General features: G+C 37.0%; 1 protein-coding gene across 2 annotated transcripts in view; it reads right to left on the reverse strand.

The window, feature by feature from the left end:
- itga10 (integrin, alpha 10) overlaps window positions 1–17310 on the reverse strand; it is a 28323-nt gene that overhangs the window by 9171 nt on the left and 1842 nt on the right. Inside the window, exons 3-10 of one of the 2 annotated variants that reach the window (XM_060870407.1) lie at window positions 11962–12073; window positions 10804–10913; window positions 10601–10686; window positions 7933–8047; window positions 7658–7785; window positions 6842–6990; window positions 4343–4493; window positions 1309–1474 (exon numbers count right to left, since the gene is read on the reverse strand). In XM_060870407.1, coding sequence (XP_060726390.1) covers window positions 1309–1474; window positions 4343–4493; window positions 6842–6990; window positions 7658–7785; window positions 7933–8047; window positions 10601–10686; window positions 10804–10913; window positions 11962–12073 — 1017 coding nt within the window. Of the gene's footprint in view, window positions 1–1308; window positions 1475–4342; window positions 4494–6841; window positions 6991–7657; window positions 7786–7932; window positions 8048–10600; window positions 10690–10803; window positions 10914–11961; window positions 12074–17310 lie in introns of both variants that reach the window. The other variant, XM_060870406.1, reaches the window with a different exon arrangement.

Consider the following 17310-nt stretch of genomic DNA (forward strand, 5'->3'; position numbering starts at 1 on the left):
AAACATAATGTTTAAGACAAGAAATATACTCAAATATCAAATACTCATTGTATAATAAAATCTATAAATTCTAAAGTATATAATTACCTAAATGACTAAATGAATACATTAAGCAGTACATTTACCATTTTTTTACAACTTTATTACTCAGTACATTTTGTCATGCCAACAGACATCTCCTTATTCACATGCCTTTTCTTCATCTCTATACCTTCCCTCCCATCCTTCCTTCCTCTTCTGAGAAGCAAAAGGGCATGAAAAAGTTCAACCCTTCTGAATCCTTTTCCACCCATCCTCTAAAATGAAGGCATAATCCTTCCTGTCTCTTAGAATAATTATTGCTGCCATCTGTGGCATTGGGGGCAGCCTAGTGAGAAAGGCTTCAGAAATGATGCCACCCATTGTCATATTATTAATGGTGCTTGCAAAGCATCATTCTTACTATCCTGCATACTCTTCCGGACAAAACTTCGTCACGTAACTTGTCCCGCAGATTTTGTCCTAGACCCATGAATGACGTGTCAAATTGACCGGCTCATTGAGGAGAGGTGTGCTATGACTTTTATAAGTGATCCGAGTACCGGTACTTCCGGTACCGGGTCTCAAAATGGCCTTTTTTCCCATAGACTCCCATTATAAACTTTGAAGGTTTATAACTCGGCAAGCTTTCGAACTATCTGCACCAAACTTGGCCAAGCTCCTTTAGGGTGATACTCTGAACAAACTTTTAAATTGGTGTACTGACTGGCCTTCTGGTTGTGCCGCAGCCCCACCCCCAAAATATGCAAAATCAAAAAACTTTTTACAACATGAACATGTGACATATCAAAACACTGAGCACAATGATGAAAACTTCTTCAAGAGTATTCAGATGACGTCACATGCTCGTCTCGACTAGCCTCCGCAACATTTTCTTCAGGAAATGTACATTCTAGTTATTATTATTTTTATTTATTTATTTATTTATTTATTTATTTATTTATTTTACTTAATTAAAGTAAATTAATTATTTTAATAAATTTATCCAAATTTATCCTATAGGAGCTTTGCCGAAGTATTTGAATATGAATTTCATTTACACTTTATATTTTGTATTTTATTTACACTTTAGATTTTTTGTTTTTGTTTCTTTATGTTAAGGGTTAAGTGCTATATAAACATACAACACACATATAATTTGAAATATTGGGTTAAAGTTTTGAGATAAAAAAAAACCCTAAATACAGACATGTTCAGAGTAGTCAAAAATAATTAATCTTTTAACCTTTTAATTACAATATTTTATTTCTCATTTGGTTCAGCACTTACCTTCCAAACTAAAGATTCGATCCCCAAGTGCATCTACAATGTCATTTAATGCTGCTTCATCTGTTACATTGAAAAAATATTTCTCATCAGGGTCACTGGCAATGGATTTGATTTCATTAATAAAGGTTTCTGGGTCCTGCTGCCTGCGAATGTAGTGCCCCAAAACCTAAAGTGACAAAAAACAGAGTGAGAAAGACAAAGAGAGAAATATGATGGACAGAAACTGAATATTTGGGAATTTGCTCTACTCTGAGGACATTTCAATGAATAAACTTAATATTTGTTTCAGGACAAAATGTTAACTTAAGATAGCTGAAGAGGGATTTGAGTAGAGAATAACAACAAATATTCTCATACTGTAACCCAAGCAGGGGATGTGAGGCATTTATTCACACAGCAGTAACAGGAAGAACACCTTCACATGACTGAGAGGAGAGAGCATCACTTGAGAGAGCATCACTTACTTCACAGGCACAAAAGCATCTACTGGAAATGTACCACTAATAAAAAATCCTTTATATCACCATGGACACTGTCCAAGCAAAGATGTTTCCATACTTCCATATGCAATAAAGTTTTACAAAAGACTTTTGCTCAATAAAGGTCTGGATACTTCAACAGGTTTAAGCAGTTAATTTAGAAATGTAACATGTATATATATATATATATATATATATATATATATATATATATATATATATATATACATATATACTTGCCAAAAATGACTGAAGCACTAAGGGGATTAAGTCAAGCTCAAGTCCAAATAAAACCAAGCCCAACTCGACAGAGCCATCAAGGACATGCCTTTACTTAATTCTAATTGCTTCCTTTGTCTACTGTCCCAAAGATTTGCCAATGTTTTATGGAAAACAATTTATTCCTTGTCAAACTTTGTACATGTGAAAAGACACTGCCAACAATGTTACAGACGCTACATCAAGACCAAGACCATATTTGAAGAAATCAATGCTCAAGTACAGATGCAAAAAGACCAATCCAAGTCTATCAACCAAAACCTCTCTTGAAAGTGGTGTAGAGTGTATTTGTATTTCCGCTAAACAGATTCTTCTTCGGACCCATGAATTTGTCAGGAAGACTGAATTAGCCAATAAAATACAGGTAATCTAGGGCCTTTTGCTCATAAAGTCAGACTCAGCTTTTTTAAGTAACTGACAATTGAGACAACGTACAACTGAACAATTCATTAGCTCACAACATTCTTATAAATGCCATAAAATAAGCAACCACTGAGCTACCATGGAATATAGTGGCCCATTAGTTGCCAGTTGGTACTCCTTCATACGGTATACAGTAGCTTTCACACAGTCTGCTGCATTTACCATATCAGTCAGTAAACCATCCCCACATCCATATGTTAGTCAACTAACATCAAATCACTAACGTCTAAAACACAACTACTACTAAACAAGGCCACTACACGACACTCCCTTGAATACTTTTTATTATCCAGTCAATTTTTTTGTCCTATGGTTGTAAAGAAGGAGAGTCAAAGGAAAGAACATGAAAAATATTGAAACATAATTGCTATGCTTTTGCTGGCATTTCATGAAAACTTGTCACAACAAATATAATAATAGTGGTAGAGAGCATTGTCTGAAAAGTTGGCTGGTGTTTAGTTGGGATGAGATTTGGTGAGTTGGCAGCCTCTAGAATATGATTCACATCCTTTTTATCAAAATGATTTGGTGATCCCGAGTGCCCGGTAGGTGGGAACATGTCATCCTATAAGAGACCACTCTCATCAAAGATGCTTTGTTTATAAAGTTAATTAGTATAGTTTTCCTCAATTGGGAAGACGTGGACAGAAACCATGGCAGCAGAATGCATCCTGTGGCTTTTTTTATGTCTAAACATGTTTGTTAGACAGAAAGAACAACACATTTGATAACGGTAACATTCTCAGTATCTGCTCTTGAATTACACAAAGTACAAAACAATATCCCATTAAACATTATTCCACCGGTGAATATAATATTAGAAAATTTTAAAAATCTGTTTAGCCAAAAACAAAAACACTGTAGCTTTCCAAGATATCTACTTGGAAGTTTTGGTGCAAATTTACAGCCATAGAAACTTTCAAAGGTTTTGAGACCAAAAGGAAACTTTATGGACAATCAACAAAGCCAAGCTAATCCATTGAGCAACTCATGATCTCACTTTTTTGCACTTTTTCAGGACAGTTTTTTCTTAGCAGAAACATCCACTCCCTTTTGACTATCCATCATCCTTATGTCTTGAGTTTTAAAAAAAAACATTTACACAATCCTTGCCAGTTGAGACCTAGTTACATATTCTATAATAGAAGACTGTATCATGATAAGCAATGTTAAAGGTGTCAAGAGGCTGAGACTAAGTAGTACTCTGGAAATTTAGCAAGGGAATTATTTAATTATTAACAGATGCATGTCTGTCTTTATTTTTATACTTCGACTGCACCAAATTATTCACAAATACATGTTGCACTAAATACAAATTAAACAACCTCATGTGCCTACTTTTCAGTTTACCCACAATACTTCAATTTAACTTGCCCCTTCAGTAACATAATCCTCAAAAGGTCCTTTCCTTCAAAGCGTGACCAGCTTTTCTATAACTTGCTTCTTTTCAATGTTGTGGTTTTGGTAAAAGACTAGGGAGGTGCTGCAACCACTCCCCCACCCACTGGGCTTGTGCAGGGGTGGAGAAGTCTAGAGTCTTCAGCGCTATTTCTGAACTCAACCACGTCTGAGAAATCCAGTGGTTACGATTGTTTAAAGAATGGCTTGACTTCCTCTTTTACAGTAGTTCTGAGATCTGGAAAGCAGGGTACAGCTGATGCTTTTAAAATAGTTCAGTGACAATTATGGTCTGCTTATTGGACAGATGGACCTTCAGTATCAAAAATATGTAATGTCAGAAGTATCCAGGTGTATAGAAATAAGGGTTAGGGGTATATAGTCAAAACAAGCTCAGGGTCAAACTGAATGCTTGGTAACTGTATATTGTGTGTAAATGTATGAAATGCACTGACAGCAATGGCATATCTGGTGATGTTGCGTTTCTCGCACTCGTCCAGTGCATCATCAAGCTCATCGCCATCATGTGACTCTCCATCTGTCACCACAATCATCACCTTAGTGGCTCCATCTCTTGCTCCTCTTTCGGCACTGAACGCCTCTGTGCTGTAAAGAGAGAGTTTCAAAGATACATAAATCGTTTCTTTTTTTTTGCTTACATTTAAATAGTAACATGAGAAAATAAACAACTTCAGGTTAGTGTCTCTTGCAGATATTAAAAAAAAAAAAAAAAAAAAAAAGTTAGCTCTTCAATGCATCAATGGTAATCTGACTCTCTTCCTGAACTGAGCTGTCTCTTTTTCTGATTACTTCCAACCTCCATAAAAATCCTGTAAAATGTTACAGCCATCACACAAACACATGCACATTCTTTCCTGTTTGTGTGACCTTGACCAGCACCTTAAAGCAGAATGTGCGTGGCGACCTCAGTGTTAGTCAGCTCAGTGATTTTTAGGAAGCTGTCCAGATCTAGGCTATATATATCACAGCGGCTCTCCGCAAGAGACGCCAAGTTTGAAAACACCAAGCAGCCTCCCGTCTAATTACATACTTAAAGCAAAAGAGACGGACGACACAGAGAACTAGATCACAGGGTGGAAAGCAGAATAGGACTGAATAAAATAGAATACAGTAAATGAGAAAGGGGGAATTAGAAATGTTGAAGGGGCAGAAACAGGCATAACAGTGAAAGGTTTGTGTTAAGGATCATTATTAAGAGCTCAGATTTCTGTCAAGAGTAGTTAAAGAAAGACAGGCTCGTATCACAGACACCACATGGGAGTAAGATACTCATGACATCAGAGCTGGGGAAAAGAGGCATTTGATGTGGTTGTGAGAAACACGCAGAGGCTGAGCATTCTGCGCAAACATCTGAGGCACACCACAAAAAGTAGTAAGAGATGGATGAGAGAAAGTGGTTAGGTAAATTTGTTAAATTACAGACAGGGAGGAGACACTTTCAAATTAAGTACATATCAAATTTATTAGTGAGGAATACAAATGACACAGATGCATTGTGCTATTTGTATCAGCGACTGGGATCGAGAGCTGGGAACGAGAGCTGTATAAGTAAGAAGAATTAAGTAACTGGTGTTATTTAAAGCCAGTACAGGACATTAAAGTGTGCTCCATCTGGTCAAATGTGGTTTTCACACTTAAAAATATATATATATTCTTTCAGTAGAATGGATCTACATCTGAAATGTGGTTAAACATTGTGAGAATGTATGTGAGTGTGTATTCAGGCTAAAGTGTGTGTGCCTGTTTGTACAGCTGTAGAAACTAGAGCTAAGTCTGCAGTACAGTAACCACACCTGCAGCTATGCTGATCTGGCATCCTCTTACCCTCTGGCCCTCCCTGAGCAACACAAACATTAATATTATTACACCCTGATGACCCAAGTCACTCCACTAATGCGAATGCTTTAATTATGACTCATATCTCGGCTAATGTCTAAAGTAGGGTAAAAGATTGGCAAAAATAATAACTTATGCACCTAAATACACAGAAATATTTACTAACACACAAAGTGACAAAGTGACAAGTCAGAATATTTAATACATTGTATGGCTGTTTCTATTGTTGAGATTGTGTATGCATTGCCTAAAACAGTGTTATAGATGACCTTTCAAATTTTTTACAGTAACTGCAGTAGCCCTAACTCAAAACTTTTGTACTTCTCCTCAAACTCTGGAAAAAGAAGCTATATAAATGCTCTTGGATAAAATACTTTGTAATGCAGTGATTTTACTGGCCCTGCATTTGAAAAAAAAAAGAAAAAAAAAAAAGTAGAAAACCACAGCATTGCTAGTATGCAGAATATAAAAAAATGGACTGAAGTTTTGCCCGAACTGTGTGCATTACTCAAAAGTCAGTGCAACATTAAATGCCTTATATAGCCTGATATAATGAACATGGCTGACAGTGAGTCTAAAGTTAACTGACTTGGTTCCGTTAATCCAAAGATATGTGGTTTCATGAAATTTCGAAAACAGCAGAAACTAAATGCTTATAGCTCTTTTCATTGCTTTTCTTCATATTAACAAAAACAAATAATGAGTAAAAATAGTTACGCTTCCTCTAGATAAAACAGGTTTGAGTTCAAATCAACAGGTTTCTTCTTTTGGGTTTAGTATCTGCTGAAATAAAAGGGAAGAATATAATGACAGATAAAGGAGCGTGATAAAGGAGAAAGAACAATAAATAAAAGAGAGAAAGACAACTAAAACAGAAAAAATCTTGACTGAAGTCTATGCATTTGTGCATGTCTCTGGGGTAGCTATAGTGTTACACCTCCTGGAATGTGACAAAGGTACTATTGAGTCCTTTCACATTGGAGCTGAGAAGAAAAATTGACTGACACATTAAAACATGAAAGAGAAACAAAAAAGAAAATATAGTAATAAAGAGAAAGATGCTGAGAATGATAGGAAAGTATGATTGGCAGACAAACCAGGCCTTCTGTATCGCATATGCAGTGCGGGTCTCTCGCCCTTCCTGTCGATTGATGTTCTTGGCAGCTTCCACCACTTCCTCTGTCGTCTGATAGTCCTTAAGCAACCACTCATGAACTGCGATCTCTCCATACTGTAGGATGCCCACCTGTGAAAAAAAAACACACACCACAGACACACACACACTTTAGTGCTGTTAGCAGACAGTATGTTCAGGTCAGAGAGACTGCCACAGACTCTCTACACTCTACCATACCCATACCAAACAAAACACCTCAAAAATTCACACTGGTGCCAGGATAAGAAAAGCCTCACATAGCAGAAGCATTTCTATTCACCCTGTTTGCTCTCAAACAGTCTACTGCCTTTGAAGAAACACACAGGGCATGGTTACTACTGCCCTTACTCAGAGGCCACAGCATTCTGACAAGGACACATAACCAATGCTCGGTTTTACTGTGTGTCACACATGTACACAACAAATACACATATACACACATTCATAAGATCTAACTTTTGCTTCCCTCTTATTTTCCACAAGAAAAACCACAGCTCTTGTCTGTTCATTTTAACATAGCCATTTATTTCTTAGAGTTTGCCTGCTCTGTTTCACATTGGGCTGTTTTTTTTAGACAGGCTTTGGGCTGTATTACAAGCACACACACGTGTGTGTGACTTCCAAACTTTTTGTTACAGTAACTACTGGACATTACCCCTTTCACATTTATCTAACTTGGTTGCATTGAATGATGTGTATTAGAACAGGAAATGCAAACCCAGCTCTACAGGTAGACTCATAAAACTTTAACACACACCTGCATCTGCTCTGGGCTGATGTGGAACTTGCTGAGGATGTTTTTGAGAAAATTTTGAACTTCAGACCATGGGTAGATACTGTTTGAGCCATCAAGAACTATTACTATGTCCATATATGTAGTACATCCTGGAACACAAGCAAACACTCATTACAACTAATAACAAACAATCAAACCTTATAGATACTATATAGGTCATAAGGCAAAAGGTATTATAGCAAAAGTTATTATTATCTTGTATACATTTTAGCTTAAATTGTATGGGTCATTCTCACTCTGTGCTGTGGGGGCAATGGTCTCTTTAGGTTCAAGGTCATTGTCCACAGACGTGCAGATGCCCGTGCTGAAGAGGGATGTGCCACATTCCTGAGACCAAAGTGGTGCGCAAGCCTGAAAACAGAAAATCAGTAGATGTTTATTTGTGTGTAGGATACCGTTTAATTTTTTAAGTTAAATTATCTGCCTGAATGGTTTAGGTTTATTTATAGCTGAAGGCAGTTTGGGGTTATACAGTCAGATCTATCTGCTGTTTACCATAAAGATCAATGAAGTGAACAAGGGAAACAGATGGAGGCAAGGGTAAGAAGATAAAGGAGGAATAGGTCACATGGAAAAGGAATAATAAGGGAAAGAAAGGGAAAAGAAGTAGGCAGGGTAAAGAAAAAAGGAAAAAAAGAGACTGGGTGGAGACAATTGTTGACAAATCTTGGTCTTTGTCGTAAATGCTTTAGCAGAGTTGGAAACCGCACTCCAACAAAGCAATTAAATTGGCCGGAATTGAGAGGAAGAAAAAATATCACACAACGATATTTACATCTTCAAAGCACACAATTTATTTGACTGAAAAACCAGAAAGTACCAGTACAGGAGAATGAAAGAAAGAGGTTAAGACTGAGAAGGAAAATATCAAGATGAAAGAAACAATAGTGTGGTCACGGATCAGGGAGGGATGGAGGGGTAGCAGGGGGACAGAAAAACATCTAGCCCACTCATTCTCTGTTAACGTGAATGCCACATAATGAAAAATATGAAGGAAGAAAGAATGATACAGAGAGATGAAGAGAGAGGCTAAGATAAAGAAAGAGATACAAAAAGCAGACAAAAATGGACAGAAAAGAGCAAGAGGTACTATGGCATTTCAAGCCTATCATTACAAAGATCTAGAGTTGTGTTCCGATCCTGTTATAGCCCTGACCACAGCAAGAGTCATTCAATGTAGGTGCATGCACACAAGACCATTGGGGAAGAGTCACTCAAAGAACTCAAAAACTAAGCATATTTAAACTGGCTAATACAATAATACAAATATATGGTTATATTTCAACAGCACACATACTGTAGTGATAAGATTGAATGACTTCTGTCAGAGTATAAAGTGTTGCTCGGAGACATTCTCTTGTTCCTCTCTCTCACTTTGTCACATATACACACTCTTACTCACTATACTAGGCAATCATATCCCTTCTTCACTCAGTGAATTATTCATACACAATACAACTATTTCTTGGTTACACACATGCATTGGCAGCAGCCAGCCATCAATTCCACTAAACCCTCAGTGGAACAGCTCCACTACTGGACTGAGATGAGTTGCTCTGTACTGCATTACATAGAAGCCTGTTTTTGACTGAGTGGAGAAACAGAGAGAGAGAGAGAGAAGGAGGGAGAGGGAGAGAGAGAGGGAGGGAGAGACCGTGTAATTAGGTGTGTAAATTAAATGTAAATACACTTTTTTTCTATCTGGGGTTAGGTGAGGTTTCTGCAGTGTCCTAAGCCTGGCCTGTTTCCTTGCAAAGCATGAGGGGTGTGGTGTTTACTTCAGCCTGAATAAACTTAAACCAGGTCAGTTTATAAAAAATATAAAGGTACAAATCAGTTAATTTAGACAAAAAGAGGTTGCAGAGAGGAAAGGAAATGAGGAAATAAAGCATGCGCAACATGCCCATCTCCTAGACTCTCATTTGTCAACTGAGGTTGTGGAGACTATATTGAACTTTCATCTCTAGTTTAAACTGCGTTATCAGGATCTAGTTCAGTGCCCTGTTAATACAATGTTAGAGTTCCTCTTTGAGGACCTTACCCCCACCCTTATTGAGGTATAAGTGGCAGTCAATGCGGCGAGTCATGTGCATGCTCTCTGGTCTCTCACTTTCTGCACAATGCCAAATGGCCAAGGCTTTCCTGCAGACCGTGTCTCCTTTCTGGGGACCTCTAAATGGTCCTGTAAGAGCTGCTCAAAACCCCCTTTGAGCCAGGAGGAGTTTCTGACCCTGGAAAAAGCTATGCTATTAGCCCTGGCTGCCCTAAGAATTGTAGGAGTCCTGCAGGACCTGTCAGTTGCCCTCTCTTTCCTAGAGTCTTCTCCTGGCATAGAAGCTGGAGTAATGTGACGTAAATGCCCTTATATAGTATCGCTGGTGTGTTTCACTTCGTCACATGACCTCTTTAGCAAACAGCGTGGCCTGATTTCACACAGCTTCAGACACCTCTTCCACAAGAAGAGTTCAGAAAAAAGCATCAGTCATGACACAGCATCTTGTTCCTTCCCTTCTCAGGGAACCTGGTTACAATTTAACCTGGTGTAGTTCTGACATACATGAAAACATGGGCTAGCCTATTCTAAACCTATTATATAAATAATACCATGAAATAAAACCTTACACACAAATACATACACATGGTGTGAAAACAGGGGCTTCAGTTCTGAAGCAGACAAAATAAATAAATAATAATAAATTAAAGCCAGAGAAACCTTTAAAGGAACAGATACATAAAAAGGTTTGTAAGTAGGCCTAGTTGTATTTACATACAGGACTTATTTGGATATACCAGGAATTATAAGCATTTCAGCTAGTCATGAAATGCTATATATATATAAATTGTTATATCCTGAGCTTTCAAGATAGGGTGAAAGTCCCCCATTTGTCATACTGTAGGTCTTACCAGAAATCCATTGGGTTTATTCGGGGTAAGTGTCATGCCCAAATGGGAGTTTTTCAGATTCCGTGACACATTCTGAAATGCACTGTCTGCTGCACATAGAAATATAAGGAAAAAGTTACATTCTTCAATATGTTATACTGCAGGCATTCAGGACATCCAGGATTTTGTGTATAGGAATGCTTATTCCTTTATTATCTTTTCACCTAGATTCATTTTTGAGCAGTTGGAATTCAGTTCCTCTCCCACAACACATTTGTAAATGTCTCCTTTTCTGTTATTTGGTGGACCATCCCATGGAGCTCCAACCAACATCCTGTATCACAAACCAAAACAGTAGAAACAGCATTTGCAAAACAAATTCCTATAAAATTTACATAGAAAATAAACACTAACTGAGTACTTTATTAGGAACAACTGTACACCTATTAATTCATGAAATTATCTAACCAGCCAATCGTGTAGCAGTAGTGCAATGTAGAACATCTTTGGGATGTGGTAGAATGAGAAATGCACAGCATGAAAGTGGACCTGAAAAATCACGAGGAATTGCGTGATGTCAACATGGAGCAGAATCTCAAAGGAATTTTTCCAATGAAGATTTAAGGCTGATTTGAGAGAAAAGTGAGACTCTACCCTGTATTAGTACATTGTTCATAACAAAGTGCTCAGTGAGTATAAATGTAAAACATATTTTAATTTAATTGGAGTGAATCTTCAGCTATTTTTTAAAACAGCTCCCCAAAAACTCAGAAGGCTCCATAAAATGTTTTTAATATATTAATTTTAAAACATATGCCATATAAGATTACACTGGAAATTGTATCCAATGTTTTTTTTTTTTAACCACAGATGAATATTTGTGTTATTCATCTATAGTGTTATATTTATGCTCCTAATATGCTATTGGTTCTATTGTAACAGCTCATTCACAGGAACTTGTACTGCAGGGAAGCTACATAATCTGTGTCTAATAATAGGCAATGATAAAAATGTTGACATTTAACAAAGAATTGGTAATATGTTGAAATCTTCATGATGTTTCATTCTTAATAACATGACAGGCTGCATTGTCTTGTCTTGTTACCACCAAAGCAGAGGAAAAAAAAAAGAGGAAAAAGAATAGTCTTATTTCACATATTTTCCACCTCGCTATAGATGTATGATGTGTTATTCTATGACTAAAAAACCTGCGGGTAAAATGCTGTGGTATAAAGAAATACACACATTATGTGGTATAGATACCAGATTGATTATTTTGCTATAACAACATCCTTCCATTTTATTCCCATTATTCTTATCTATTATAATTATACAGATCATCCAATTGGCCTATTTTTCAAATATAATAAATAAATACTCACATTTTCTCTCCCCCAACTTCATGCTGTAGCACAGAGAATCCAAACAGAGTGTCCTCTGACCCACTGAAGAAGCGTGGCTGGTTCACGTCAATGTTAAAACACTGGCACAGTCCTGCATGAGACATAGGCAATATTCATTCATTCATTCATTTTCTACCACTTATCCGAACTATTCTCGGGTCACGGGGAGCCTGTGCCTATCTCAGGCGTCATTGGGTATCAAGGCAGGATACACCATGGACGGAGTGCCAACCCATCGCAGGGCACACACACACACACACACACACACACACACACACACACACTCATCCATAGGCAATATTATTATTGTAAATATTCTATTTATTCAATTAATTATTAAAAACAAAAGATTATAAAAATAAGCAATCCGAATAAGCAGAAAGACAAGCAGGAATGAAAGTCAAATGTATGATTTTGTTAGGAAGGAGGGAAAACAAATGATAGAGGTGACTGTCATAATCAACACAAGACACAATATATTTTAAGAAAATGAGACACTTGCATTTAAGTACCGATTTAGGAGAGAGAGCGAGAGAGAGAGAGAGAGAGAGAGAGAGAGAGAGAGAGAGAGAGAGAGAGAGAGAGAGAGAGAGAGAGAGAGATGTGTAATTGCATGTGAACTATAGTGACTACTAAACATAGTAGCCCCCTGTATGTTACACAGGCTTTCCTTTAATACATTAGAGAGGGGGAAGGGGACAACAAGCCAGTGAAGTAAAACAACTTCAACCAGCAAAACAAGTTGAAATGCATAACACATAGCAGTATATTATCTTGATTGCATTCTATCCAAAAATGTGGCTGCACAAACAAAAGCACAACCAATAGGGAATTCAGTATACCACAGCACTGTGTGTGAGGTGTGTTTTTAACCCACACACATGCAGGCAAGTCATTCCCTCTGGTCAGCACTCTGCTTTGGTTGGGTTTCATAAGCTTGTTTACTTAGAGACAGAAAAAAAGACAGAAATTCAGAAAGACGGTAGTCAGAGGCCCAAACCCAATTGACCTCAAACTTGATACTGCCATTTCTCCATTTGAAGGGTATCTCTGTTGAGTTATTTTCAGTAAGATTTTTTTTTGAGAGAGAGAAGTGTAATTTAAAGAATCATACAGTATGTATAGAAAATTATGTAGAATTCTGCATTGTACATTTTCCGTTCTCTTAGATTCAGCTAAAGTAAAAGCACCTAAATTGGATCGATTCTGTATCGACTGAGTATGTGACTCTTAGTTATTATTTTCTATTTTATTCAAGTCTGATTTTTGCTGCTTAATTCATAAATGCTTAAATCCCTGCCTCTAGAGCTTTGTCATGACAACTGTAAACATTTATTTAGCGTGGTGTTGGATGGTTCCAACAGGAGGGCAGATCTTTCCAAATGCATGCACACACTCTCACAACTACAAACACATTTACAATCAATTTCTTACATTACTAAGCTAACATTTGGTCTCTGGTCCTTACTAAACCTAACCCTGAGCCAAAACTCAACACTAACCATACCCCAACTCCTAACCACATCCCTAGCAGTAGCCAAATTATCACAAATGTTACAAAATTACTTTTCATTACATTTTATCCCTCTCCCCATCTTAGATACGCATCTAAGTGCATGCGTATCTTTCCTGTTGGACCACCAATTACTCGTTTTCTTTTCAGTAAGGCAGCAGTACTTTTATATGGTTTTGAACAGAGAATAAGATCTCATCATTCTCTTTATTAGAAGCACCTGCACATTCATGCCAAATGTGTGGCAAAAATCATGCAGATAGAGCTCAAGAGATTCAGGTGATGTTCATCAGAATGAAGAAAATGTTTACACATGATTTTTACACATGAAAATTTTTATGGCTGGAAATGCCTTGTTCATAAGAGAGGTCAGAGGAAAATGTTCAGATTGGTTTGAGTTTCCAGGAAAGATAAAGCAACTAATATAATCACCCTTTACAATTGTGGTGAGCAGAAAATCATCTCAGCATGCAGAAAATCAGTCTGAAATTCTCAAACCAGCCCATCTGGAAATAGCTATATCATAGATAAAGTCACTGAGAACATTTTCTCCATTCTGGTGTAAATATTAATTGAAAGTGTCAACATAACTTTATGTGTCTCTCCATGATAAATTCTGTGCTTCTGCCACAGAAATTTTAAATTTGCAAATCACATTAGCATGTAAGCCTACTGCAAGTACTGTATGAAACCCATGCCATATACTTAATTCATTCATTCATTTTCTACCGCTTATCTGAACTACCTCGGGTCACGGGGAGCCTGTGCCTATCTCAGGCGTCATCGGGCATCAAGGCAGGATACACCCTGGACGGAGTGCCAACCCATCACAGGACACACACACTGATTCACTCACGCAATCACACACTAAGGACAATTTTCCAGAGATGCCAATCAACCTATCATGCATGTCTTTGGACCGGGGAGGAAACCGGAGAACCCGGAGGAAACCCCCGAGGCACGGGGAGAACATGCAAACTCCACACACACAAGGCGGAGACGGGAATCGAACCCCGACCCTGGAGGTGTGAGGCAAACGTGCTAACCACTAAGCCACCGTGCTCCCCATATACTTAATTACTATATTTAAACATCTAGTACTGTATACATATAAAAAACCGCCCCAAGTGGGGGTTGGACAGTTAGACTATTAATACAGTTATACTAGTATTTTTTAATTTTATCTGTCATTCTATAACAAATTTGTTTCAATACATATTTTCTTCTCATGCAAATTGACAGATCTTTTGCTCTCTTTTTTCTATCTGGCTTCCTTTTCTACCTTTTATTGGTATTAAATCAGTAGCAGATGCACTTCTATCAACACATAATTACCTTATATATGGATTCATAATTAATACATCACCACATAAGCTAAACTTCAGCCACATTCCAAAGAGGGCTATAACAGATATTAGGCTGATAGAGACATACCCATGACTCACTTACTTTCCCATCTTAACTAAAATCTATTGGTTTTCCTCCGTTGTCCTCCCTCTTACTGTCATGTATGTTAAGTGAATTACACCTAGTTTCCTTTCTACTTCACTTTAGAGGCTTTCTCTCACAGACCTTTTCTCTCCATTCTGTTTTCTGCGTATTTCCTTTCTTATCATGATTTATTCTCATCCTTCCAGTCCTCCAGAGAGGTGTGGGTTGAAAGAATGAATGAAGAGGGGAGGGGGCAATTCCCTGAACCCGCACCTGCGTTCTTCATCTAAGTACAGCATAACATAGCAAAACTTGTTCATCACAAGTTTGTACAGAAAAAGTTCTGTTGAATCCATTAACAATACCATACATGACTCACAACACACACACATGTAATACCCATATCCACTAGAGCTAGGCCTTATGCATGTAAATCTCTTGACACTGTACAGTAGCTATATAAACTTTGGCCATTACCTGTCACATGCATATAATATAATATTCTGTTGTGGTTTTACCATGCCAATTAAAGACAATAAGCCTGAATCCATATGTAATTTAACTAAATAACCAACATTCCTGTTTACATACTGTATCACGAGTGATTTTATAGTGTGTACGCAGAGACTAAGCAGCAATTAATGAATTGTACTATATTAACAACATAAGCTACTGCTTTTAAGAAGTTATGAATACAGAGGAAATACTTAGTACATATAATATAATAGATGTGATGATTTATTTAAAAAAGTGTCATATATCACATTGAGAATTACTTGCTAACTAGTCATTACTATAACAGTATTCGGTCATTAACATGTTGAATTCCTAAAGAGGCACACGGTAACAGTCATAGTCTCACATAAACAAATAAATTAGTCCCATAGTAATATTTCAAAATATATCTCAAGTAATATTTAAAGATAATTTATATAAGCCATATCTTTATGTTTGCAATTCTTTAAAAGGAGCTCTGATGTGTTATATGCTTATGCTTATAGAACAGAATGCTTATAGAACAGAATGAAGGGAGGTAAGACATCTCTACTACTATGCTGCTGGTCTCATACGGCCACATATAGTATTAGGGTAAAAAGAGAGCTCAAAAGACGCACTTGTGAATACAGTAAATCGACCTCCAAGCACACCTTTTTAACAAATTTTAATTTCAACAAAGGCCTCCTTCATTGGCCTCCCAACATATGTGGCATTGATATGCTAGATTTAAGACCATTATACCAGAATGCAAAATAGAAACAGACTGAACTGGTGTTAACACTTGGCAAATAAACAACTGGCATGTTCAAGCAAATACTCAAGAAAATACTCATTGGCATTATATAAAAGACATTTGCCTTATGTTAAGGATTTTAAGGATACTTGGAGTTTCATAATGTGAGTTGTCTCTATTTAGTAGATTAATCTAATCTAAGCCTATTTGAGATTAAAAAAGCATTAAAAAAGCAATTCATGACTGTGTATGCCTACATACCAATGTACACCAATGTATTTGTATTAATAATGAAAAAAACTGCCAGTGTGTTAGGTTATCAACCCTTGTCCTGGACTGCTTCCTATCCTACACATTTTAGTGTTTTCTCTGCACATTAATCAATATATATATATAAAATAAATTGCCTAGAGCATCACACTGCCACTACCAGATTGTAGGTGCCTTAGGTGGTGGAATGGGGTCAACATGGGCACTCTTTATGGAGTAAAAATGAACACTTAGTTAGTTATTCAACACTATATGCAGGAAGCTATGATGCACTATTAATAAGGAGGAATTATGTGCCAAAATATTACAAGGATTATGAGAACCCTTATTTTTCCAATCAATGTGAGTACCAAATTCACTGAGTACCATGTGCAAAACCTCTCAGATGATTCGGTGTCACTGCCACCATGTAGGGTGAATTTATACTGAGGCTAAGCTGTGCAAATATATGTGAGCTAGCTTACTATTTCTTGCTATATCTCTTGCTAGCTCACTATCTCTGGTTAAAATACAGTATACATTGGTGTGTAAATCTACTTGCTCCTGCTGGATTACTTTTTCTACCTGTCATATTTATACTGTTTCAAATCTTCGTACTAAATTTTATATATACAACCAGAGCAAACAGCAAATAAATTTTTGTAATGGTGGTTGTTAAAAAATCATTCCAATTATAAAAGTAAAGTTTATTGATAATTAGGTTAAAACAATCTAGACACTCTCAGGCTTGATTACTTTCTGCTCTGCAGAATCCAAATGTTACTTACATTTTATCTTTCCAGCAATGTCAGTTAACCTAAATTTATCTAATTTTATCACCAGCATTTTAGGCTGTGATCAACAAAAAAAGAGAGATGAGACAGAATCTTATGGAGATATATCA

This window comes from Tachysurus vachellii, chromosome 5, assembly GCF_030014155.1.
Source record: "Tachysurus vachellii isolate PV-2020 chromosome 5, HZAU_Pvac_v1, whole genome shotgun sequence".
Taxonomy (NCBI): Eukaryota; Metazoa; Chordata; class Actinopteri; order Siluriformes; family Bagridae; genus Tachysurus; species Tachysurus vachellii.